At 44.5% G+C, this 26,146-nt stretch overlaps 1 protein-coding gene across 1 annotated transcript in view; it reads right to left on the reverse strand.

Moving 5' to 3' along the window:
* The window catches only part of LOC126298915 (protein trachealess), a 1,138,333-nt gene that overhangs the window by 20,543 nt on the left and 1,091,644 nt on the right, over positions 1 to 26,146 (reverse strand). Inside the window, exons 11-14 of the mRNA XM_049990456.1 lie at positions 22,259 to 22,528; positions 15,141 to 15,328; positions 7,342 to 7,681; positions 2,578 to 2,942 (exon numbers count right to left, since the gene is read on the reverse strand). Of these exons, the coding sequence (XP_049846413.1) occupies positions 2,578 to 2,942; positions 7,342 to 7,681; positions 15,141 to 15,328; positions 22,259 to 22,528 (1,163 nt within the window). The remainder of the gene's footprint in view (positions 1 to 2,577; positions 2,943 to 7,341; positions 7,682 to 15,140; positions 15,329 to 22,258; positions 22,529 to 26,146) is intronic.

Consider the following 26,146-nt stretch of genomic DNA (forward strand, 5'->3'; position numbering starts at 1 on the left):
TTGTGGTGCTCCACGTGTAAGGTGGGAAGAAGCTGGAATCAAATCGAGGATTCGTTAGCTAGCTGGAAGTGAGATTATGGAACAGACATACTTGGCCAGGTCTAAGTGATGAAACAAGTTTACATTTGTTTTCATGGGAACTTGAAGAGTTGGTATTTTTGTGTGGCTTTTGACTATTGACTTTGATCTGTATTCTTGTTTTGTCATTGTAGACATTACTAGGTGTGGTATCACATATCGATGTCATCCCACGGGCGTCATAAAGCTGGCAACGGACTTACTTATTTCCGGACAGTGGTCGCGCGAGATCCGGCGGGGCTAACGGTGCGCACCAACTTAGCCATGCCTCCAGCGGCTGTGGACTACGAGCGCCGTCTTCTGCCTCAGTATAGGACGTCCGGCGGTAGGCGCACAGCCCACTCGCGTTGGACCACGTCGCTACATGACGCTACGCAGATGCCGCCTAGCCGCGGCCCCGATACCCTATTTCGTTCTTTAGTTCAGAGAGCCTCATCCTTGTTGACACTGAGAGCTGAACTCTATCACTTGCTGTATTATTTGTAACGAGTCTGGGTACGCTCGGAGAAATACAAATTACTTAAATCTTCTGTTTGCTGCGTTAACTTGTTCGCTATCATTTCTGCTCTTGTCCAGCTTCCTTACGACGACAGTAGCCGCAGCACTCTGTAGCCCCCCGCTCCTTATCACTGTGTACGAAGACGTACACAACAGTAGGGACCAGCTGAAGGCAAGTTATGGACTGATAGCTGTATACATATTCCACGCCCGGGGCCGGACATCGAGTAGCTAAGTAGCTAAAGGGTTTTACACTGCTGGCCATTAAAATTGCTATACCAAGAAGAAATGCAGATGATAAATGGATATTTGTTGGACAAATATATTACACTATAACTGGCATGTGATTACATTTTCACGCAGTCTGGATGCATAGATCCTGAGAAATCAGTACCCAGAACAACCACCTCTGGCCGTAATAACGGCCTTGATACGCCTGGGAATTGAGTCAAACAGAGCTTGGATGGCGTGTACAGCTACAGCTGCCCATGCACCTTCAACATGATACACAGTTCATCAAGAGCAATGAATAGCGTATTGTGACGAGGCACCTGCTCGGCCACCATTGATCAGACGTTTTCAATTGGTGAGAGATCTGGAGAATATGCTGGCCAGGGCAGCAGTCGAACATTTTCTGTATGCAGAAAGGCCTGTACAGGACTTGCAACATGCGGTCGTGCGTTATCCTGCTGAAATGTAGGGTTTCGCAGGGATCGACTGAAGGGTAGAGCCACGGGTCATAACACATCTGAAATGTAACGTCCACTGTTCAAAGTGCCGTCATTGCGAACAAGAGGTGACCGAGACGTGCAACCAATTGCACCCCATACCATGACGCCGGATGATACGCCAGTATGGCAATGACGAATACACGCTTCCAATGTGTGTTCACCATGTCACCAAACACGGATGCGATCATCATGATACTGTAAACAGAACCTGGATTCATCCGAAAAAATTACTTTTTGCCATTCGTGCACCCAGGTTCGTCGCTGAGTACACCATCGCAGGAGCTCCTGTCTGTGATGCAGCATCAAGGGTAACCGCAGCCACGGTCTCCGAGCTGATAGTCCATGCTGCTGTAAACGTCGTCGAACTGTTCATGCAGATGGTGGTTGTTTTGCAAACGTCCCCATCTGTTGACTCAGGGATCGAGACGTGGCTGCACGATCCGTTACAGCCATGTGGACAAGATGCCTTTCATCTCGACTGCTAGTGATACGAGGCCGTTGGGATCCAGCACGGCGTTCCATATTACCCTCCTGAACCGACCGATTCCATATGCTACTAACAGTCATTGGATCTCGACCAATGCGAGCAGCAATGTCGCGATACGATAAACTGCAATCGCGATAGACTACAATCCGACCGTTATCAAAGTCGGGAACATGATGGTACGCATTTATCCTCGTTACACGAGGCATCACAACAACGTTACACCAGGCAACGCCGGTCAACTGCTGTTCGTGTATGAGAAATCGGTTGGAAACTTTCCTCATGTCAGCACGTTGTAGGTGTCGCCACCGGCGTCAACGTTGTGTGAATGCTCTGAAAAGCTAATCATTTGCATATCACAGCATATTCTTCCTGTCGGTTAAATTTCGCGTCTGTAGCACGTTATCTTCGTGGTGCAGCAATTTTAATGTCCAGTAGTGTAATTATTGACGTCGGAGAAGTGAGAAGTTTAGCCATGTCTCGCGGGTCAAAGCGAGTTTGTCGACCCTTACTTAGACTGATTTAAAATGTGAGCAATGCAGAGCCGGTTCCTTCCCCTTATCCTTTCCCGTATGTAGTAGGGTTCCTTCTCTAGTGACCCTAGAAAATGATGGAACGTCAGATTGTAACTTTCCTACTGTCGTTCAATGCTTCGCTGTCCCAGTACCGACAAAACTACGCAACCATACATTGTTAGTTGTTGGCAACTTTCAAGTAGTGCAGTTTATCTATAGAGAAGGCGAACGAAACTTGTGCGCCAGTATTTGGTTTGATTCGCTGACTCACCTGGTCGGCGGTGTAGTACGCGGAGGAGCCGCGCGCGGCGGCGGCAGCGTGCACGTTGGCGCGGATGACGCTCTCGCGGTTGGCGTACAGCTGGCGCAGCAGCGCCGACGCGGGCAGCGGGCCGGCCGCCGTCGCCTGGTGCGCGCCGTGCGCCCCCAGGTGATGCGCGCCGATCCACTGGATCGTACTCCGCTGCTGCTGCTGCTGTTGCTGTTGCTGCTTCAGAAGCGCGTCCGTGCTGAAGTCCGTCGGCTGCTGTTGCTGCTGCTGCTGCTGCTGAGGCGGTGTGGCCGCCGGGAGGTGTTTCGACATGGCGTGCTCCAGGTCTTTCACCGACGTACCGCCGCCCCCTGCTCCGCCACCACCTGTCAGTGTCGAAGTTGCGTTAGTCTTCTTCGTGAGATCCTGACAGATGAAATTTGGAAGCTGCTGTGGATCTTATACGAAATCCTGTTAGAGATAGTGACATACAGGGGTTGGACGAAAATACGAAAACACCGCGAGAAATGCATGCTTGAACATAGACGCAAATGCTACTCAAGCTTGCAGGTTTGCTTCCGTGACCACAGCAGCCGAAGTGTTTGGTGTTTCAAGAGCCACCGTGGCATAAGCGTCATCTGCCAAGTCAAAACCAGGACAAAAATGTGTATTGAGTGAAAGTGACAGACGGTCACTGGAGAAGATGGTGACGAAAACTATGAGAATGAGTGAAACTTCCTGGCAGATCAAAACTGTGTGCCCGACCGAGACTCGAACCCGGGACCTGAGTGTTGCAAAAGACGCTGCAAAATTGAATGTCGCACACGCGAACCCTGTCAGAACAAAAAAACACGAAGGGACCTCCAGAAGCAGGGAATTGCAGGGTGAGCTGGAATTCAAACCACTCATCGCTGAAGCAAATGCCTGTAACGCGTAAACTGAAGTCATAAAAACTGGACCATAGAGCAGTGGAAGAAAATAATTTGGTCGGATGAGTCTTGATTCACACTGTTTCCAACTTCTGGCCGTGTTTACGTCCCAACATGGCGGGAGTTCTGTGATGATTTGGGCAACTGTATTCTGATATTGCACGAGTCCCACGGTTACTGTACAAGGTCGCATTACTGCTAGGGGTAATTGTGTGACAATTTTGGCTGATTAGGCCTATCCTATGGTACAACGTTTCTTCCCGAATGGTGATGCTGCGACAAGACTCCTGTTCATACAACTCACATCGTGCAGGACTGGTTTTGTGAGCACGAGGATGAAGTGTCGTTTCTCCTCTGGCCACTACAATCGCCAGATCTCAATATTTCGAGCCTTTGTGGTCTACTGTGGTGAGAAGGGTGCATTATTCACCTTCATCATCTTTACTTGAAGTTGCCATTATCTTGCAGGAAGAGTGACATGACATTCCCTTGAAAACCATACAGGACTGTGTTTATCCATTCCGAGACTAACGGAAGCTCTTTTGAAAGCTAGCGGGTTTCCTACACCTTTTTAGGCTTGGTAATGTGTTATGTTTTTGTAATCCCATATTTTCGTCCAACATCTGTAAGTCCGCCTTCGTAGCTAAGTAGAGTGTCTGACTGCTACGCAGAGGACCCAGATTCCGTTGCCAGTACTGCTAGGGATTTGCCCTTGATGAGTAGACTGGAAAGGCGTGCAGATTTGTGATGCCAGTTAACTTTATTAAGTAGCGGCTTAAATAGATGGCAGCCTGACAACGGCTAAGAGAGCAGTATTGTAGATGCTGGATGGTGGAGGCTGTCACTTCAGTGAAGTATTCGTCACTGCTGTGGTAACTCTTTCTGGACGCTCAGGAGACTGCTCTTACACCACTAATGAGGCACCTACCATCTAAATGTCACAGAATTATTAAGGGGGCCCAGAAGAGATACTGGGTAAAGTTATTGAAAACCATCAACTGCTCCACAAAGTAAATATGGCATGTTAGATGTTCTAAATGTTTTTTTAAGAAATTCGGTGGCATTTAGCCCTTGTGACTCGAAAGACTGCTTGGATCTTAGCCGGTATCGGCATGTGAACTTTTTGTAGAGTCATGCCCCTACACCTGATCGCTGTATGATACTTGCCTGCTATTGCTGTTACTAGTCTTTCTTATGAAATACTTGCAGCGTCGCCAGATGAAAGCCGGAAGCTGTCGTGAATCTTATACAAAATTTTGTCACGGGTCGTTAGTAAGTCCGCCTTCGTAACTAAGTAGTCAGCGTGTTTGACTGCTATGACAGGGCCCAGGTTTAATTCCTCGTATTGGAACGGGTTGCAGTCAGTCTCCTGATGCCAACTGAGGAGCTAACTTAGTGAGAAATAGCTTCTCCTAGGAGTGGGAAACGGGCAACGGCGGCAAGAGCGACGTGCTGGTCCCATGACCCTCCATACCACATCCGAATATCACCAATGGTAAAGGAGGACTTGGCAGACGGTCGGTATCGAATGGCCCGTCAGGACCAGCAAGCGGAGCTATTGGTGATAATCAGGTAAAAGGTATAGTGGCATCGATATTCTGGCTATAAATTGGATCTGAAACACTTATTTATTTATTTATTTATTGCCGTGTGGTTAGGCCTCCCGTCGGGTAGACCGTTCGCCTGGTGCAAGTCTTTCGAGTTGACACCACTTCGGCGACTTGCGTGTCGATGGAGATGAAATGATGATGATAAGGACAACACAACCCCCAGTCCCTGAGCGGAGAAAATCTCTCCCGAGCCAAAAGTAACCTGCAACCCTCAGCTAGTAACCATCCAAAAGAAAGCCCAAATTAGACTAATACTACTAACCAACCATCATCTATACACATGAATCCCGAGTCTGCCCCATTATTACTATGCCCCTGCAGCACAAACTTCCGCATCCAACAAATCCTAGAAGAACATGCACTTGACATCGCGTTCGGTATCCGACTACATTTTCCCACTCGTATCCTGGAGCAGCTCATAAAGTTCCCACATCTAGAACACCTTCGCTTCTCTTACATCTCCCGTAAAATTGATTCCCAACAACCCTATAGTCTTCTCCATCCTTGAAAGCCAGTAGGCCGTTCCTCTAGGAGCACATTCCACTTTCTCTTTATCTCCAAACACACTATGAGCTTTTCCAAAATAATTCTAGTCACCTTCCGCTCTCAGACCATGAACTCATCCCTGCAATTTCTTCTTCCTTGGAAACATAACCTACTCCAACCATCGTAAATAAAAGATCTTTGCCCAGCTGACATCTCACTCAACATCTACACCCCTCCTATCACTTCCTTCCCAGATTTTTTTTCTATAGGGTGAAAATTATTGAAACCCACAAACTTTGGCAAGTTGCACAGGATACTGAGAGGATAATTGTATGTTTCCAGGTCGTGCACTGTCTGTAACTGAAATGGATTCCCATAAAGGACATTTCTGACATTAGTCTGATCCGTTCTCATGTTATGCACAATTTAACGAGTGCTCAGAGCGATTACGCGATTAAAAATGCTCATAGGTAATTTGCTATAGGAGAAAAAGCTTCATCCACATCTGCATTTACATACATACTTCGCAATCCACCATACGGTGCGTGGCGGAGGGTACCTCGTACCACAACTAGCATCTTGTCTCCCTGTTCCTCTCCCAAACAGAACGAGGGAAAAATGACTGCCTATATGCCTCTGTATGAGCCCTAATCTCTCTTATCTTATCTTTCTGGTCTTTCCGCGAAATGTAAGTTGGAGGCAGTAAAATTGTACTGCAGTCAGCCTCAAATGCTGGTTCTCTAAATTTCCTGAGTAGCGATTCACGAAAAGGAAGCCTCCTTTCCTCCAGAGACTCCCACTCGAGTTCCTGAAGCATTTCCTTAACACTCACGTGATGATCAAACCTACCAGTAACAAATCTAGCAGCCCGCCTCTGAATTGCTTCTATGTCCTCCGTCAATCCGACCTGATAGGGGTCCCAAACGCTCGAGCAGTACTCAAGAATAGGTCGTATTAGTGTTTTGTAAGCGGTCTCCTTCACAGATGAACTGTATCTTCCCAAAATTCTACCAATGAACCGAAGACGACTATCCGCCTTCCCCACAACTGCCATTACATGCTTGTCCCACTTGATATCGCTCTGGAATGTTACGCCCAAATATTTAATCTACGCGACTGTGTCAAGCGCTACACTACTAATGGAGTATTCAAACATTACAGGATTCTTTTTCCTATTCATCTGCATTAATTTACGTTTATCTATATTTAGAGTTAGCTGCCATTCTTTACACCAATCACAAGTCCTGTCCAAGTCATCTTGCATCCTCCTACAGTCACTCAACGACGACACCTTCCTGTACACCACAGCCAATTGTTTTGGAGTCCCATGCAACCTCCTGGAATTCTCCGATTGAAATCATTTTCACCCTGTATGTAACATTTTCCCCCAGCACTTCCCACATCCCAGTACTTACTCACAATTAGCAGGAGCCCCGTCATATTATGATCGTAATAAAAAGAATGTACACCAAATCACAATCATCTTTTCATAAACATCGTCGCCTATTTTACCTTCTTAAACATTGATATTCAAATTGTAAATTTTATAATACAATGGCAGAAGAAGGGCAATATGACCGATGGCAGCCCGCCCCCAATAGGGGGACTAGACAATTGTAAAATAATTTTAAAAACTAAGAAACTGGAAGCACTTACCAGTATGATCGCTTTGCGCCCTGTCACTAGTAGGCAACGTTCGCTTCGATATCGCTGGCGTTTTCGCAATAGCCGAGGTCAGAGTTGAGAGAACTGGCGCTCACCTGGGGGCCCGGGCTGGCCGTCGGGGTCGTCGGGCTTGGGGCTGTGGTCGGAGGGCAGCGCGGCCGCCGCCGACGAGTGGCACGACGAGGACGCGGGGCTCAGCACGGCCGCTCGCTTGGCCGCCGCCGCCGCCATCGCCACTGCCGCCGCCGCCGACGCCGCCACCGACGCCGCCGCCGCAGCCGCCGCCGCTGCCGCCGACGAGTCCTCGTCGTCCTCGTCGTCTTCGTCGGAGCTGCAGCAGCTGCTGTCCTCGTCAGAGAGCAGCTTGCGCTTGTGCGGGCGTCCGCGCGTCGCCGCCAGCTTCTTGAGCGCGCGGATGCTCAGCCCGCCGCCGAGCTGCGGCAACGTACAAAACACCCTCTCACTCACACGTTCTCGGCACAGCGCAGCGAGCTGACTGCCTACTTCGAGAAGGATGACGAGGAGAAGTGAAAGACAACGTACAGTGTGACGTCAGGGTCGTTGGAAATGGTCCGTTCGCTAAGACTGTCACACTTTATTCATCAGGAACTTGAATAAGGTTCGCTAAGCTCCTCATCCCATCTCATGTTGTAATTCCTATCGAACTCATCCATTTTGTTTGGGATTAAAAAAAGGTTCAATTGGCTCTGAGCACTATCGGACTTAACATCTGAGGCCATCAGTCCTCTCGAACTTAGAACTACTTAAACCTAACTAACCTAATGACATCACACACATCCATGCCCGAGGCAGGATTCGAACCTGCGAACGTAGCGGTCTCGCGGTTCCAGACTGTAGCACCTAGATCCGCTCGGCCACCCTTGACGGCGTATGCAATTAATTCGAGTTTGATTTTCGATGTATTCAGACTTGATAAATAATCAGTTCTTTACATTTTCTACATCGTTAAATGTAAGTTTTATATACGGTGCAATCAGATTAATGTGACAACAGCCTATGTTCGAAGTCAACGAGCCGTAATTACTCACAGACGGCGGCTGGCAGCAGTAGCAGGGGGACATTGCAAACATTGAAGTCGTTGTCGTGATGCGGAGACGCAGAGTTTTAGCTGACATCTCAAAGTGCATGACCATTAGGTTTCGGGCCAAGGGTGGAAGGATTTCCGAAACGGCTGAGTTTATAAACTGTTGCCGGCCGTGGTGGCCGGGCGGTTGTAGGCGCTTTAGTCTGGAACGGCGAGCCCGCTACGGTCGAAGATTCGAATCCTGCCTCGGGCATGGATGTGTGTTCTGTCCGTAGGTTAGTTAGGTTTAAGTAGTTCTAAGTTCTAGAGGACTGATGACCTCATATGTTAAGTCCCATAGTGCTGAGAGCCATTTGAACCAAGCCATATAAACTGTTCGTGTGCCGCCGTGGTTAAAGTACACCGTGCATGGCAAAATAGCGCTATTCAAAAGCGGCGCCCAGGCAACTGTGATGCACTATTGGCTATAGATGACAGGAGTGAATGACGGTTGCGGAAATGTGCGAATAGACTTGTAACTGTCAAGCAACTGATAGCCAAGGGGCTACCAATAGGGCCTTCTCAACGACTGTTCAGCGAACGTTGCTGTATATGGGTCTCCACAGCAGGTGCCTGGCTCGTGCACCGATGGTAACTGCTGTTCATCACCGACGAAGACTAGAATTTGCTCGACAGTATCGCAACTGGACGTACACTCAGCGGGGACATGTGAACTTTTGAGGTGAATAACTTTTTATTCTCCATTGGACAGATGGCCGTTGACGTGTACGACGTGAAACGTCTGAAAGGAAACACTCTGGAACCAGGAGGGGACGTTATGATCTGGAGAATGTTATCGTGACTTTCCCTGGGTGAACTAGTCATTCTGGAAGGTATGCATGTATCCTTGAGGACAATTTCCATGCGTACATTCAGTTTGTTTCTCCTCGGCCCGATAGCATATACCAGCAGGACAATCTCACACAGCTAGCACTGTACGTCCGTCAATCTAAGAGCACCAGGATGAGTTTACCGTATTCCCCTGGGGACCAAACTCCTCGGATTGAAACCTAGTCGAGAATCTGTGTTACTCATCTTTGTTGATGTTAAATTTGGCCTCTGTGGTTAATAAATATGTTAAAAGGATTATTTAATTTATGGTCAGCACTTTACTACCCCCAGATCCTAGCTCATTATCATATTAGTTCCGTGTCTTCGCGTCGCCTCCATGACATAATTCGGCCAGCTATATGCGGCCTACTAATACGGCAGTTAACTCCTGGCGGCGACGACGAAGACGTCAACGACTAATTCGACGACAGAGGAAGTCGTTGAAAACTTGAGCATGCAAACAAATATGACGCAAAAAGAAAGCTAAAAACACTTATAATTGCGTAGGCTTCCGCGACCAGAGTCAGTCGACATAAAAGTTTTCTGGGTATGGTACCGCGTCATAATGTATAAAACGCGGTAGCAGACCCAAAAAACTTTTATGTCGACTAAAGACACTTATTCAAGACAATCGCCGAGTAAAGCCACGTGCTCACTTCGTTAATGTCAACTGTACCCCTGTGGCACCCATAGAACTTTTAAGCGCGTCTTCATATTTATTCAAACATTTCACGAAGTCAGCGAAATTGTTTTTATTAGGTGTTTTCTCTGATGCTGTCCAGTCCTCTCAATGAATTGAATAATAAATTGGAGACACTGCTCAAAGGCGTCTTTACATCCGTGACGGCGTTTAGTGGCTACGCCATCCGGCCGAGCAGCGTTCGGAATTGTTGGTAGTGCTACTGCTTTCAACTTTTTAATGATCCTTTCATTGAAAAACAAACTAAACCTAGTTGATGTCACGTAGTAGAGACTAGTTAAAGGCGTCTTAAAAAGGTACTGTCAGTTCCGTTTCATAATATTTGTCACCTCGTACCTACAAGCATGTCATTAATACGTGAGTCACATTGAGTTTCACTGTTTTACTGTTGTGAGTAGCCTCTAGAAGAATAATGTGCCGGGAAATGTTGTTTATTTATTATTCGTGACACCTTATTCATCCATATATCTTCCCGTTAACGCTTCTACGAACATAACGAGAAGAATCTCGGCTTACGAAACGGTGGGGAAGGAAATCGACGGCGACCTTTGCAAAAGAACGATCTTGAAATTTTCCTGGAACGATTTAGAGAAATTACGGAAAACCTAAACCATGACAATCGGGCGTGTATTTGAACCGTCTTCCTCCAGAATGCAAGTACAGAGTGTAAAAACGGCGCCACCTCGCTTGGTAGTGTGACGTTAGCAGTAAACGCAGGGCGAGTTAAGAGATGTCCCGTTCTCTTTCAACCTCGCTGACCTGCAGCAGATAACAAGTAACGGTTCAGGGCCTCCCCACCACTTGGCGAGGACGGACCCGCGGAAATTTTGCGAACGTTCAGACGGTCCTTGTCGGGGCCTCGCGAGTATAAAATGGTATCTTTCTTGAGTTTTCTGATATAGTTTGGAGTTAGGCATAGAGTAGATTTTTCATCATGCAGCGGTTTTTCATCTGCATGCAGCGCTTTTTTATTTGCTCCAGACAAAGTTAAAATTCGATAACTCATTTTGAGGTCATATTTTTGGTTGTATACACTCTTTTTTACACGTAAAATCTCTTTTTGTGAGACAGCCTTTGGCAGTGAGATCTACCCAAGTGTGAATATAGTTTAATGAGATTAGCATTTCATGCATTTATTCATCCCTAAATTAAATACGTGTTTGTTCATGAAACTTTCAAAGACTTTTCTTTCGGAATTCGTGTTATTTCAACATGTTAAAATCGTGCTTCTGGTCATGGTCATTCGTCAGTAACCATACTACCACGTGGCAACTTAGTCAATCGAAACTCAGTCTGAGCTGATACAATGAGAATACCATCGCCTTCACCGACCATACTCAGTTATTCCGCAGCCGTCTTTTGAGAATATTAATCCGAGTTACTGGGCTCCACCCGTTATTGAACATAATCGTACTGAGCAGAGCCTGCCATGTGTTCCTTATCTTGCATCCAACGAGCAATACTGTGTTCTCTGTTGTCATACGTGAAATTACAGGCAGAATGAGTACCAACATGTGTAATAGTCTCTTCTCATCTTTCAATTATGGAATTTAACGTGTTTTTCGCTCTTATAGCATCTGGCTGGTGACATGACTGTTCTCTCCCTGCTTTCACTCCAGTGGGACTGATTATAGTAGTAGAGCACACTTAAATTCCTATTGCATCTATTCCTAAACGCTAACGTGCTTATGTCTGAGAGTTTAAATGAATCGTTTTCGAAGCCTTCGTCCCATACTGTCCTCCATATCCACCAGTTGCATAAAGCGAATTATATCTGTAATAGTTTCCCCATGTTCATGAACTTGTGTTATTAACTGTATTAGAGGAATACGTAGCTAAGATTATGACATTATTTTTGTTGTCCATATTTAACGTGTTACAGACGTTCGTGGCGATCAAGTGTGTTAAGGGCAAATAAATTGCCGTCCATTGTAATCATTGATCCTGCTCCTTTTAATGATGCCTCGTATAAATCCGAACTTCTTTCCTTCTCATGCTTTTACCTGCCCTTACGATGCATCGAATAGTTCAAAAAGGAAACTGGCATTAACTACCGCTGTCTATATCAAGCCATTCCAGGCACTGATACGTTCAAATTGTTCAAATGGCTCTGAGCACTATGGGACTTAACATCTATGGTCATCAGTCCCCTAGAACTTAGAACTACTTAGACCTAACTAACCTAAGGACAGCACAAAACACCCAGTCATCACGAGACAGAGAAAATCCCTGACCCCACCGGGAATCGAACCCGGGAACTCGGGCGTGGGAAGCGAGAACGCTACCGCACGCACTGATACGTACTCTAGGGGTTGTGTGTCAATGAAAATCATCCGTTGAACATAGAATCAATATTATTGGCATTAGTGGGCCGATTTTAATGTATAGATTCCGATTTTTCATAGACACAGATGTCCCACACGAGCCCAGTAGCAGGTGCATAACGTGATACGAAGGTGTCTTTCAGTTGAAATATCACATTTTTCTCGTATTACACCTTGGGTGACCGTTTTAGATTTAACGAAGTATCAATGCATAAAAACAACCTCCCTTTTAGTGTTGACACATAATTTTGTGACGGTGTTTGGCGGCTGCGCCATATTGGTGAGGGGTGTTCGGCGTTGTTAGCAGTGATTGTGCTTGCGACTTTCCAGTGATTCGTTTAGTGAACTACAAACTAAACCTAGACAATATCACATTGAAGAAAGTACTCAAAGGTGTCTTCGCACAGAAAACCATGACGGTATTTGTGGGTTACGCCGTAGTGGTTAGGGGCGTTGTTAGTAGTGCATGTTCTGGCGACTATACAGAAGAGAGGCGTTCAGAGTTGCTAGTGGTGGTTGCTCTTAGAACTTTCTGGTGATTCATTCAGAGTACTACAAACCAAACATACGTATACAGTGTCACGTTGTAGAGTCTACTAAAAGCCATCTTTGACCAGAAATCTATGACGATGTTTGTCGGGTACGCAATATTCTGAGGAGCATTCGGAGTTGTTAGTAGTGTTTATGCTTGCAACTTTCCACCAATTCATTCAGTGAACTACAAACCAATCCTAGACCATGTCACGTTGTAGAGCCTCCTTAAAGGCACCTTTTTGCAGAAATCCGTATCGGCTAGAACGTTTTTGTGAGGGGCGTTCGGCGTTGTTATTAGTGCTTGTGACTTTCTAGTGATTCGTTCAGTGAGCTACAAACTAAACCTAGAGTGCGATGCATTGCGGAGAGTACTAAAGGGTGTCTTTGCATACCCAGGGAGAGTCAGAGAAAAACACAGGCTTTGAGGGTTACAGTATTAGTGATTTTGAACAACCACCTTCGTATGGATATATGCCATACTCCGAACGGTTTCCGAGATAGAAGACATTTAATATTACTTTTATAAGTTTTTCTTGAATAACTTGAAAATCGCAACCTCCAACGAAAATGTGTCGCAGTACAAAATTAAACTAAATTAAATTTCGTATTAAAAAGACCTATTCGTTTTTTCGCTAGGACTAATAATTTGTTCCAAGAGAGCGCGAGAATATTGAAAATCTTGGGCGATACACATGTGCTGTAGCTTAGGCAAGTTTTGTAGGCCAAATGGAGGTAGTTTTCCGAATTGATGGAGCAAAAGTGTCCTGTATAAAATTATTGGTCCCAGTTTCCTCTATAATACCGTGATACGTTGTAAACAATGACAATGTTTGAATAATACAGAAAATAAATAACAATGTACCGTACATGTGTTCTATTTTGGAAAGCATTCGGAATAGGGCATCCGTCCATTCGAAGTTTTTTGTTCAGAATCACTAACACTATCACCCCTCAAAGCATATGCCTTTCCTCCTGACTCAAGTTGTATAAACATAAGGGTATTTAGCGGCTACGCCATGTTGGTGAGTAACGTTCGGAGTTGCTAGCAGTTCTCAGGTCTACGACTTTCAAATGATTCATTAATTGAAACACAAATTGAAACTAGGGAGCGACACGTTGTATCAGTAAACAAGAATTTTGCACGTGCGTTTGTGTGTGTGTGTGTGTGTGTGTGTGTGTGTGTGTGTGTGTGAGAGAGAGAGAGAGAGAGAGAGAGAGAGAGAGAGAGAGTGAGTTCCTAAGGGACCAAACTGCTTAGGTCCTCGGTCCCTAAACTTACACACTACTTAAACTAACTTAAACTAACTTATGCTAAGAACAACACACACACCCATGCCCGAGGGAGGACTCGAACCTCCGGCGGGAGGGGCCTCCCACAAGAATTGCCACTCTTCCGTTTAACAGAACAATTTGCCAGTTTTCCCTGTGCTGTCATGGGGGCTGTGACACCAAGAGTCAAGTTTCGGCTTCACGGAGTGGTCATTCCAGCTCTGTACGAGCGGCGTTCAATAAGTAATACAACACATTTTTTTCTCGGCCAGAGTCAGTTGGAAAAATGCGGAATTTGTTGTGGGACATTCCGGAATTTTCCCGCTCCAGCGCCTATAGTTTCATGGAGTTCCGATAGGTGGCGGAGCTAAACATAGCCTGCAAAATGGAATCTGTAACGGAAGCTCATTCCAAGCAGAATGCTGTAATTGAGATTCTTTTGGCAGAAACTAGAGCATCGGAGATATTTATAGGCGCTTGCAAAATGTCTACGGATACATGGCAATTAACAAACGCTCAGTGAGTCATCGGACGAGACGTCTGTCATTATTGCAACAAGGTCGCGCAAATCTGCCCGATCTCCCTCGTGCTGGCCGGCAGCACACAGATGTGACTCCTGCAATGGTAGAACGTGCGGACACTCTCATCTGACATGCTCGACGGATCACAATCAAACATCTCGCTCTTCAACAGGACTTCTCTGGAGGTAGTGCTGACACACTCGCCCGAGAGTCTGCGCACCCGAGAGGAGGTCACAATACTTCATTGGACTGTTCTTCCTCATCCATCCTACAGCTCGGACGTCGCACGTTCTGTTTGGTCCAACGAAAGGTGCAATCCGTGGGAAGCTTACGTGGATGATGGGCGGGTTACTGATGTTGCAAGACGTTGGCTCTGAAGTCCACCAGTATAGCGGTAGCGTGCGGGCATACGGGCTTTCCCAATAAGGTAGCGAAGGCAGTCGTATTGAATGGAGTTTATGTAGAAAAATTGGGTTTTGTAGCAAAAAGAGCGGGGAATAGTATGGTGTATTGGAATCCTGAACAAAAGCAACCTACTTTCAGAAAAGTGTGTTGCGTTACTTATTGAAAGACCCTCGTACTGAGCTCAGTAGGCTCCTCAGTGCTCGCTCGTCCCGGACTGGGGCGTTACCTGCGATGGGCCGGGTGCGGGGGCGGCGAGCCGCCTGCCGTGCGGCTCCCCCGCGCCAGCGCCCGCGCCGGCGCCGGCCGCGCCCTGCGAAGAGCCCTCCTCCAGGTCCGGCGGCGACCGGTGGGGCTCCGGCTGCGGCTGCTGCGGCGGCTGCTGCTGGCTGGCCGCGCCCGCGCCGCTGCTGCGACCTGCAACCGCAACCCGCCGTCGTCTGTCTCTGCTTCAAACGTGCAATCGAGCCGGGCCAGATAGACCCTCGCCGAGGGCGCAGCCACGGAGAAACAATACAGGTTCCGAATTAACCGGGAGGGGCATGCCAGTTCTCCAACCGCTCGTCATCTTATCTTCTGCATACGAGAAGCAGCCTTACCTTCGGCCCGCGACTGTATACGCACGCTATTATCACAGAGTCATTTCGTCCAAGTAGCATCACGAAGAAACGACTACTACAGAAAGTATGTCTTAAACAACTTTGGTTAATCCGCCACGTCCTGGAACGGGGGGAAGGTGCGCAAACACCCGAACTTGACAATTGCACACCGATAGTGACCTAGTATATAGATAATTGTCAGTAGGAAGTAGATTAGGACATCACCAAACAGAACCTGCAGCGAGGGGCACGCCCACTGGAATTAGATGGGTGGGCACGGCCAAAAAGTAGGTTTATACAATAACTGGCACTCCTGTAACGCTGATGGAAGTAGCTTCTAGAATAGTTAGATTAGAGTAGAGAGTAATTCTTACCCATTGAGCAACTAGCTCATCAATTCCTGTAGCATGTAAGTAGATTAAAACTAGAAATAGAAAATGCTGCTAACATCATTGAACTGTATTGTAGATGTTTTACCCACTAATGTATAAGGTGGTGGGTTATTATGGATGATATTATTGGATTGAATAAAGATTCTAAAAAAATAAAAAAATTAAAAATAACTTTGGTTCCATAAGGAACCTTTGTGCGCAACGACCAAAGCTTAACTTGAGGAAGGATAGGACTATAGAAATCTGTCGCAGTCACATTGCTTTTTTTTTGTTTTGACTCTTCCATATTCAGATTTCAGCTATAAAAAGCCATCTTCAGTGCATTTAAGTGAGTTACGTTCTTCCTATGCACTAGTAAAGTCACGAGAGACCGACCTGCCAATGTAAAACGAAGCGGGGTGTACTGTGTTGTCAGTAAATAAGCAGTAAATCAGAATGAGTCGCGTCAGGAGATCTCATTGTCTTCGATTGTGGATTATTTTTTGGATATCACCTGAGTATCAGACGCATCACGATCATTTCAGCTCTATAGATGAATATCTTAACAGAAACTGTTAGACCAGCGTAAGTAAAAACGTCTGCTAGATTTCAGTTTTGACAGCACTTCAGAATAATCAGGATTACATATTTTTTATATGAAAAATTTATTAAAAGTGCATAACTATATTTAATTCTGACAGTGTAATAACTCTGTAAATATTAAGAGTTTCAGTTTACTTTAACGTATTCACATATCTTGACAATCTCCTGACAAATGATCAGGGAACTGAGTATTATATTCAAATGTTCTATGTTTTTTATGCTACACTTTGTAACATGTTCCACACTCACGAAAATCATCACATTTTTGGGTCTACGGAACGAAAACTTAATCCAGTCTAATCTAATATAATCGTGTACTGCTGCGAGTTTCTTGGATAGTAACTCACTCAAATGCACTGAAGATGTCACTTATAGCTGAAATGTGAATATGCAGGACCAATAAAAGACCAATGGGATTGTGACTGATTTCTATCTTCCAATCCTTCCTTAAAAAGAAGAAGAAGAAAATACGTCTATAAGTAGCATGGTTTATTGGCAGCAGTGTGCTTTGGTTCACACAGATGCTGCCTACACATCGCGCTCATGTTCAACAACGCAGCCCTTGCTGCTGCTTCGTTAGGATATTTTCTGATTTCAAAGATCGGCGAGTAGTAGATACGCTAACTGATCAAAAGTATGTGGAGACCCTTATGAACTATGGAACTGCCCACTAAATGCCACGAGAGACGGATCTGCCAGTGTAAAACGAAGCGGGGAGTAAAGTGTTGTCAGTAAAGAAGCAGTACGATCAGAACGGGTCAGTCAGCAGGGCTCAGTTTCTTCGATCGTGGATTTTTGGATATCACCTGAATATCAAAACTACTTCGGACGTTTCAGTCCTTCTAACGGCGCCCAGGCCGACTGTTGGTCATGTGCTCGTGAAGTGAAAACGAGAAGGAAGAGCCAAAGCCAAACTTAGAGCAGGTAGATCTCGTGTACTGACGGACAGGGACTGTCGAGTATTGCAGAGTGGTAGTAAAAAAAATGCATGAAATCATCGGAAGTAATCATTCGTGAATCTCAAAGGCTACCAGCAGTCTAGCTAGAACACTGACTGTGTGTAGGGAGTTAAAAAAAAAAGGGGGGGGGGGGGCGCTACAATGGTCCAGCAGCTCCTCACAAGCCACACATGTATGTAGTCAGTGCTAAGTGACGCTTGAGGTGGTATAAAGAGGGACGCCACTAGACAGTGGTTGGCTGGTAACGAGTGATTTGGCATGATGGATCACGCTATACCCTTTGGCAGTTCGACGAAAGGTCTGGCGTTTGGCGAATGCCTGAAGATCGTTAGCCGCCATCATGGTGGTGGTGGTTAGTGTTTAACGTCCCGTCGACAACGAGGTTATTAGAGACGGAGCGCAAGCTCGGGTTAGGGAAGAATTGGGAGGGAAATCGGCCGTGCTCTTCCAAAGGAACCATTCCGGCGTTTGCCTGAAACGATTTAGGGAAATCATGGAAAACCTAAATCAGGATGGCTGGAGACGGGATTGAACCGTCGTCCTCCCGAATGCGAGTCCAGTGTGCTAGCCGCCATCATGTGCAGTGCCAACAGAGAAGTACAGAGGAGGTGATGTTATGCATAGGAGTCTTCTTCTTGGTCACAGTGTGTCCCCGTTATTGCACATAAGACAACGCTAAGTGCATAAGGACATTAACACACTTCATCGCACTGTGTACTTCGTACAATAGAGGAACAATTCGGAGACTATGATTGACTCATCAGGACAATGGAACCTGCCATAAAGTAACATTTGTGAGGAAATGGTGTGTGGGCAATAAAATTTCTGAAATGGACTAGCGTGTCCAGAGCCCCGACCTGATACCAATGGAACACTTTTGGAACGAGTTAGAGCGTTCCAGACACCAGCACGCTACATCACTACCTTATCTGGTTTCGGCTCCTGAGGATGAATGGACTGCCTTTCCTGAACAGACACTCATACACATCATTAAAAGGGTCCGCCTGCTTAGCTGTGTGGTAAGTTGCTTGCCTCCCTGCAGGGGGCTCGGGTTCGATTCCCGACCGGGTTGGAGATTTTCTCCGCTCGTGGACTGGGTATTGTCATCATCATTTGATCCTCGTCACTGGCACGCAAGTCGCCCAATGTGGCGTCGACTGCAATAAGACTTGCACTTGTCCGCCGAACTTCCCCGGATGGGGCCTTCCGGCCAACAATGCCGTAGCTCATTTCATTTCATTAAATCCTGAGCAGAGTGCGAGCCGTCATAAAGGCGAAGGGTGGACGCGTCCCACATTAATGTCCACTAATAGGTGTGCGGATACTTTTGATAAGCTAGCATTCATGGGGCTTCGAAGTCTTTGCAACGTTTAGGGCTGATAGGTTATATCGTGGGAGACGGCTTCTGTTAGAGGCAAAATGTTCGCTGACGCTCCCTGGCGTCGGTACGCGTCTTTTCATTAAATTCTCTGGCCCTTGGACAACGCGATTTCACCGAACTAGCTGAGTCTACTAAGCAGGTGCACTGCATGTGCACACTACCTACCCCAGTAAATGGACAGAGTGATTTTCAAGAGGAAAACGCTTAGAACAACTATCTCTTAGCGGACAGACACACTTTAGAAGCGAATCAGGAACTTACATTTGTTCGAATGCCATGTCAGGAGAAATAGGGCGAACTATACCTCCACCGACAATCTTTCAGAGGCCGTAGTACCGACCAAAACAAGACAAAAGTGTCTAGTAACGTGAGCAGTAAAAAGCATACATTAAGAACTACGAGCATTTTTCCATTAGATGTCGAATGGTGCAAGATGTTCGAAATTCTGAGAAAAATGCGGGTAAACTACTGCTAACTGGAATGGGCAGTTCAATGAGTACAGACAGTGGGTTTAGAGTAAGTCGAAGAAAGATGAAAGTAATGAGAAATAGCAAAAATGAGAACAGTATCTCAGTCATGTGATACTCATCAACTAGCAAGTAGTTCTCATTTAAGTCTAAGCTAAATTCACGTCATATCAACTACAAGGAGAGAACCAGGTTAAATGCGTATTGTGGAAAGGGGCGTCTTCTAATGCATTCGGTTCCGATATGCAAATCAGGCAGGGTGGGTCGAGATTAAGGCCATGTGGCTTCTCTGTTACAGAATGATCCACGGACGGAAATTACATTTGTGACTCGACTCCAAGTACAGCCTGCACATAATGGCCGACGTGTCATTACTGTCACTCAGGCCCCGGCCCCCTTGAGCGTAGTTATCACTGCACTACTGGAGCCTGACAACAAACTGAAACGGCTGCGTAACCAACGATGCACACAGTTTTAAATGTAAATAAAGCGGACAATTGAAATTAATTATATATCATATTAAATTTGAGTTTCCATGTTTTTCTTTATTTCAGTCACCTAAAGGCCATGCCGTGTTGAAACCATTCCTCTCTGCTTTGTTCTGTTCCTTTCATTCCTTAATATGGTAAAATTATTGTTTCGTCCAATATTTTTTTATTCTATCTTGCTGTTTTTTTACCTCTGATTTTCCTTCTAAAATATTTGTAAGAAATACTGTTTATAAATAAATTGTTAAAATTTTTGTCTTCGTCTCTTGAAAAGTAGCCATAGAAATTACTTCCTTCTTTAACTATTTTAAAGTTACTTTAGTGCAGATCCTCTTTGATATTTTCATAACAGACTATCCTTAGTTTTCTCACAATCACATCTCGATCGCCTTTAATCAAGCTTGAACCACCACAGAGCAGCATATTCCACACAAACGTCATGATACGCTCTCTCTTCCCTTCCACTCTGAGTAATTTCTTTCCTAACAGTTTCTCTTTTCATTAAACAATATTTTGCAGTTGTGATTCTTTTCTTATCTCCAGCATCTGCTGCTTTTGTGACTACAGTCTCTAAATAACAGGACTTGTCTGATTATTATTCCAATTGTGTCAAATTTGATGTATTGTAGCCTGATTTTCTTCGATTTTAGAACAATCCAAATTTTGATGTGATAGTGTTAATATTAATCTCGATTTTTAAAACTGTTTGATTACTTTATTATTTACCTACTCCTCATCGATCCTGCAAGTGTGCCGTCACTGATACCTAAACTAGATTAAGAGATTCAAACATTCGTTAGGGTCACATTTTCACACTTGCAAAGAGGTTAATAGATCGAGAAATTTGCACATTAACAAATTAGAATTATAAGCGGATGTTGCAAGGGATAGAATCCCAAAATCACGGTGATTATAAACTATTTTAAAAACTCAATTTTTTGTGAGAAATTTTGTAATATTGGGTGATTCTAAGACAGTACTAAAACGGGTTCTTATTATAGCGCCAGGTTTTGATACTGAATGAACACCTCTGCAACGTATTTCTCTATTGTGTTACCAGAGGCATATTTTAACGCTAATATAGAATATGACAAAGTACACGGAATCCCTTAGAACAGTGTATCTAGGGGTACCATCCTTGAAATTGAATCATGTTGAGGTTACTAGTGTAGGTTCACACTCACCGAAGCGTATGGTGTGAAACAGTGTACATTATCCTCCATTTTTCTGCAGTTTTCAAGAATGGGGAGGTAATTAACATCTATTGCTCAGGTCCTATATGAACACATCTACTCACACCGGTTTTCTCGTCGTTTCGCAAGAGGGAGTGAACTCTACTGACATACATTCAGAAGTTATTCATAGGCCATTTCTGTCCGTTTTAGTATAAATATATGATGATGTCCTACGACTCATTACAAATTAATTGGGTTTATCTTCGACTATTTCACCTTTTTTGTACTTTTGGTATTATAGTACCATTGCCTAGACCGTTTCAGTATGCAGTATTGGCCGCAAGCTTACCAGGTTGTGTTAGGGAATATCCTGCTTCGCAGCCCTTTGAGTGATATGGCACTGACGACCTTTTGTTCCTAAGATGGTGTGAACAGATTTGTGTACGAGGTTCGTCTCAACGCTTCTATCGGCCTGATTGCTAGGTATGAAAACAAAATTCTGCAGCTCGCAGGACTGTCTATACAGTTTTTCGCGATGTTGTAAGTTAACATTTTGAACAGCTGTTGCTATGTGTATGGAGCACCAGTACACTTAGGACTGTTTGTTTTACGCCAGGGTTGTTTTATTGATGGCACAGCTCTTTGATTTTTCTCTTCTCTATTGCAATTACGATTTCATGAGGTAACAGTACAGATGTCAGAATTGGCGAGCATAAAATTTATCTTCCTTATCACCTATTAGTGCAGGTGCAATGGTTTGCACAACAGACTCACATTCTGGAGGATGACAGTTCAAATCCGCGTCGGACCATTGAGACTTAGATTTTCCTTGATTTCCCTAAATCACTTGAGGTAAACCCCAGAGTGATTCCTTTTAAGGAGCATGGCCAATTTCCTCCCTAATCTCTCCAACATTCCGAGCTTGTGCTCCGCCTCTAATGACCTCGGCGTTAAGCTCAAATCTTCCTTCCTTCCGTTAGTAGACACCTACCACGCTTCTCAATGACATGCCTGTGCAGCACGTCGGTATCAGACCAGAAAGTACGTAAGGAATGATTAATCTTTGTTACCTAATAGAAATCTTACAGACTATATATCTGAAGATTTGTCGGTAAAATTCTCTTCCACTCTGACTACTTGGTGAAGTAAACAGAGAAGGACATGGAGCAGTATGTCTGCAAGGGTGGCATGCTGCATAAATTTTCCTTCCTGGAAGGGTGTTTTGAGACTAGTAGGGAGCTGAAAACACATACTGAGTAGCGAAGCTTGGACTCTAAAGGCAGCTGCGAGTGTCTGCAACGTACCGCCGGGCCTGTCGGCGTCGGGAGAGGGGTTCTCGGGGTCGTTGTCCTCCCTCTTGACTGTCTGCGGCACGGCGTCGTCCATCTGGCAGCAGTCCATCACCACGTTCTCGTACTCGCGTCCGCTAATAATGTAGTTGACGCAGATGATGTTCTGCTCGTCTGCGTTCTTCGAGTTGCAGACGACGGTGGCGCACGTCTGCACCCACGTGTAGCCTCCGCTCTTGTTCATTAACCTGTAATACTGCGTCATCACCTGCCCCTTGTTGATCACTGCAACCGAACGAGAAATGACAGTCAAGTTAGATATGAGTATATACAGCAGCTGGTCAGAACAGTATGAATATCCACGTAAAGAGAGAGAGAGAGAGAGAGAGAGAGAGAGAGAGAGAGAGAGAGAGAGTCGTATGGTATACGTCACAAGGAGAACCAATGTTGTTCAGCCTCTAAGGTGGAACGGTTTTCTGCCACGTGATGCCTGAAGATTGTGTCTTAAGGGGAGACTCCATCCTTTTATAAAAAGATTGATTGCCTACTTCACATCTTCAGAGTATTTACTCTTAGATTCAAAAACGATTTGTCTCTATTCGAATTACAAGAGTGTCACATCTTTCAATGTTGTCAAGATAGTAACTGTTTATCAGAGACTGACCGAGCGAGGTGGCGCAATGGTTAGCACACTGAACTCGCACATCGGGAGGACGACGGTTCAAGCCGCGTCCGGCCACCCCTGACTTAGGTTTTTCGTGATTTCCCTAAATCGCTCCAGCGAAATGCCGGGATGGTTCCTTTGAAAGGGTACGGCCGGTTTCCTTCCCCGTCCTTCCCTAATCCGGTGAGACCGATGACCTCGCTGTTTGGTCTCTTCCCCCAACACAACCTAACCTATCAGAGACTTGCATCTGATTCACTGCTGACAAGATGCACTGACGGCAAGACACAAAATGCAAATGAAAGTTGGTGCAGTATCATTTGGTTCAAGTGTCCCAAAGAAAAAAAGAAAAGAAAAAGGAACATCTTTGGGGTCTTCTAGAAGCTGTTTCTCTGTACAGTATGGGGTATTTGAAGATTGAAAAAAGCAGCACTGCTTTATCACCTTCCCAGAACAAGATCTGCTTGTTTAGAGATCAATGACGGATCAAGCAGGCCACAAGATGCTGTCTGAAGAAGGAAAAACTAAAGGAAAAGGCTAACTTGTCTTGAAAACACAAAAGAGGAAGCCTTACTAGAGCAGGAAGGGAAAACGTATGGTGCTGGTGAATGTTAATGGGTATGTGTCTTGCACGAGTATTCATTTTTTAATAACATTTTAAAATCCATTTTCCCTTAAGTTTGTTTCTCTTAGTTCAATGGCCTCTTTTTTATCGTAAATGTTGACCAATCTGAATGAAATGTTTGCAGGAAGTAGTCTTCAGGTATATGCATACTTCTATGCAGTCATATTATCGAAAATGTAGTTTGCCGTATATATTCTGACAGTGGCATGGAAAATTTGAGTTTTCAGGGCACCTGGCTCACATTTTACCTCCAGTTCATCTGTGTTCTACATGAGACTCTGCACATTCTAAGTACAATGAGCAGACAACTGCAATATCTGACATGACGTATCAAAGGAGATACATCATAATTCATGTTCATTTTGCACTGACTCTGATGTAATACTAAATGAAGAAGAACTAGTATCTTGTGATTAAAAAATTTGAAAAATTATAAAACCATTCTAAATTTTTAAGTGTTGTGTGAGCCACAATAAAGTACACATGAGAAGTAATGTGGTTAAGCGCAGTACTCTATGTTTTCCAGCAAAAGGAATGAGTTCGTGTTGCCTCTTGTGCGCACAACGAAAGGAATAGAATCCAACATTCTGTCTGCTTTTTGAGTATATAGCTCTACATAAGTCCTCAGCTGGGTCTTAGCAACAATTATTTTTCCCCCGTTTGTATTAAACATTACATTAAACTTACATCGTATTTTTTTCATTTTTGGCTCTCGCTGGACGAAGATTCTTCTTTTGATCAATGGTAATAGATGAAACAACACTTAATCATCACAGGGAAGTACAATCACTGATCAGTTGAAGTATTAACCACGGAATTTCTCGGACTTAGCTTAACTTACATCATGCGTCGTATGGCGTTATTCGACAACAACCAGAAACAGGAAGTAGTGCTAAGATTGCCTTTCCACATCTCAAGATTTTTTGTACACTTTTTGAATAACGATAGTCGAAAATGTTTGATAACGGTCGTCTGAAAATTATTCTTGAACTTACATTAGAGTATTCCACCCCCGCTGACTATTACTTTGTTATATTTTGTACGCGTTTACGTAAATAAATGGACATTTCCTTATCTTTTAAAGCCTTCCTACATTCCTTATTTCACCATAGTCAAGCAGCCATAAAATCCACATACCATCTATAATTTTTATACGTGGAAATTATATGAAAGGGAAAGCGCAGAATTTATTTCCTATTTCGTCGAGAAATGAACCGCTAAGGAGGACTTTTTAACACACTGCAGCCATTTCATTTCACAGTAAAAGGGAGGATGAGCATGAAATAAGCACAAAAGCAAAATTATTTACGGCAGAAGACGTGAGTCCATCTATGTTTTTTTGAAAGATTCGATTTCTGAGCGGAGCCAATAATAAATGAACAGAAGACCTTAAAAGAAATTGCTCTACGAGTAAAATAACCACAACGCCCGTCTAGACACTGATAATAGTTTTAAGTTAAAAGGTACTTCTTTCCACTGGTTACAAGTCACGAACCAGGCTGAGAAGAGGCTCAATGAAAACCTTTGTGGGTTTCTAAGTAGTACGAGAGGTGACGTGACACACGATGGAAAGTTTTCATGCTAATATTAGTATATGGGCTGCGACACACAAAGAATCTAAATACCTTTCGAATCTGGATACCGTAATGCAAGCTACAATAACAATAGCTATGGCAGACAGAGAGTGAAATAATGAAATGAAAGTTACATTTGTTCTTGTTGGTTTCCTTGTGCCGTCGTATGCTACATCTTTGCTGCTAAGGTTATGAACCTCGCTATATGTCAGCTGATAAATTCTGTTCTCGTTTGTTGTCGATTTACATGATCGCAAACCCAAAGAAAAATACTTCGTTTTGTAGAAAAGTTTTGTATACATAAATTCCCAAAACAGATCTTACGTTTTGGATTTTGGATTTCACTGCTTGAAACTTCCGTTACAGTTTCTTCTCAGCGCCTTCACTACGCTGTGTAGTTAGACTAGACATGTGTGTCAAGATCTGTGTATGAATATGCAGAGGGATTTACTTTAAACTTATGTATTCATGGAAACCTGTCATTCCAGTCAGAAATATTATTTAAACAAAATCGATGACGATGAAACTCACAGCAGCAATCAGCCTCGGTAAACATGTGCAGACGAAAAAGAAATCTTCCTCGGAGACTATTGGTTGATGCTACAACACGTTCCATTTACTCACTGTATAAGATGACGAGGCAGTGATGATGAAGTACGTAGTCACGTACACATTATTGTACTATTGTTTTACGCTAATATAGGAAACTGTGAGAAAATTACTTTCGGTTATTTTAAAAATACAGCGAACAATTCGAGATTAAAACTCTCTTCCAGAAAAGAGAATTAAAGCAAGATTCGCAAAGTTCTCTATGTCCATGCAAATAGTTCCGTTCTATGTTATAGCATTAACTTCCATGGTAACTGGACATTTGCTTTACAAGCCAATGTCTCAGAGATTTTGCAGAATAACTATTTTTTTCTTAAAAGAGCTAGAGCCAAGGCGCCATTACAAACATTGCGGAACAAGACGTATTGAATAACAACTTTCGGTACAATCAAAATATTTGTAAAGACTTGACTTAAAAGTTCTCGCGAGGC

Source organism: Schistocerca gregaria, chromosome X (genome assembly GCF_023897955.1).
Source record: "Schistocerca gregaria isolate iqSchGreg1 chromosome X, iqSchGreg1.2, whole genome shotgun sequence".
Lineage (NCBI taxonomy): Eukaryota > Metazoa > Arthropoda > Insecta > Orthoptera > Acrididae > Schistocerca > Schistocerca gregaria.